At 67.0% G+C, this 1,396-nt stretch overlaps 1 protein-coding gene across 1 annotated transcript in view; it reads left to right on the top strand.

Annotated features, from left to right (window-relative positions):
* Window positions 1-1,245, top strand: part of CUNH9orf172 (chromosome unknown C9orf172 homolog) — a 6,962-nt gene extending 5,717 nt beyond the window's left edge. Inside the window, exon 4 of the mRNA XM_019474960.1 lies at window positions 10-1,245. Coding sequence (XP_019330505.1) covers window positions 10-1,233 — 1,224 coding nt within the window. The 3' untranslated portion in view covers window positions 1,234-1,245. The remainder of the gene's footprint in view (window positions 1-9) is intronic.
* The last annotated feature ends 151 nt before the right edge of the window (window positions 1,246-1,396 follow it).

Raw genomic sequence — 1,396 nt, 5'->3', positions numbered from 1 at the left:
CTGGGGCAGCTGGCCGGGCTTATCGCTGACCTCGTCATCGACTACAAGCCGGCGCCAGGCCACCACGCTGGGGACAGGGACAGCCTCGCCGAGCAGCTAAAGCAGCTCCTGAGCAGCAGCGCCCCGGGGCCCCCCCGGCGGGGCGGGGGCAGGAGGGTCGCCCCCGGCGTGCCCGAGGGACCCCGACCCACGAAGGAGCAGCCGGGTCCCAGCTCCCGTGCCAGCGCCCCGCGCCCCCCGCCCGCCCCGCTGTCCGTCGGCCCCTTCGAGAAGTCGCCGGAGAACTGCTCGCCCGACCTGAGCGCGGAGGAGGATGACATGATGATGTGCTCCAACGCCAAGTGCCGGCGGACGGAGACCATGTTCAACGCCTGCCTCTACTTCAAGTCGTGCCACAGCTGCTACACCTACTACTGCTCCCGGCACTGCCGCCGCGAGGACTGGGACACGCACAAGGAGAGCTGCGTCTACGGGCGCGTGGGCAGCGTCTGCCGCCACGTTCTGCAGTTCTGCCGGGAGAACGCTGAGGTGCACAAGGCCTTCTCGCGCATTGCCAAGGTGGGCTACCTCTCCCGCGGCCGTGGCGTCCTCTTCCTGGGCTTCCCCAACGCCGGCTCGGCCGAGAACTTCCTCCAGTTTGGGCTGGAGAGCCTGCTGATGTCCCCCACCTACCTGTCCCTGCGGGAGCTGGAGAGCTACTCGGACAACCTCGGGGAGTATGCCCGGGAGCTGCGGGAGACGGGCAACCAGTATGACCCTGACGAATGTTTCCTCCTGAATGTAACCGTGGCTGTCACCCAAAAAGTGCCGGAGAGGCCGTCGCCAAAGACGCAGGTGCCGACGGTCAGGAAATATGCCAAGGTGGCCTTAGCCTCCTCCAGCCCCGAGAAGAAGATCCTGAAGAAGGAGCGGGACATGGAGACGTTGATCCTGACGCCGCCGCCCGGCACAGCGGACATTGACAAGGAGGGGGAGGAGGGCCGCAAGGCGCGGGAGGTCTGCTTCATCAACATCGAGCTGCGCATCCGCGGCGTCTTCCTGCGGCACGAGTTCCCCGCCGTCTACGAGCAGCTCTGCGACTTCGTGGAGAGCAACAAGCGCTTCACCCCCACCACCATCTACCCCATCGACAAGAGGACGGGCAAACAGTTCATGTGCATGATCATGGCAGCCTCCGAGCCCCGCACCCTCGACTGGGTGGCCAGCCCCAACCTCCTGGACGACATCATGTGAACGTGGGGCGGGGACGCCCCCCGGGGGTGGGGACCCCCCCGGCAACCCCGGGTCACCCCCCTTTGTAGATAGGCGTTGCCCCGTCAGCACGGTGGGACGGGGACCCTCTCAATGCGGCGCCGAGGGGAGGAGGCTGCAATGGGCTGCAGGTGGATGGTGTTGG

This window comes from Aptenodytes forsteri, unplaced genomic scaffold (genome assembly GCF_000699145.1).
Source record: "Aptenodytes forsteri isolate BGI_AS27 unplaced genomic scaffold, ASM69914v1 Scaffold494, whole genome shotgun sequence".
In the NCBI taxonomy this organism is placed as follows: domain Eukaryota; kingdom Metazoa; phylum Chordata; class Aves; order Sphenisciformes; family Spheniscidae; genus Aptenodytes; species Aptenodytes forsteri.
The sequence above is the reverse complement of the archived record's forward strand: the minus strand, read 5'-3'. Positions and strand labels throughout refer to the sequence as shown.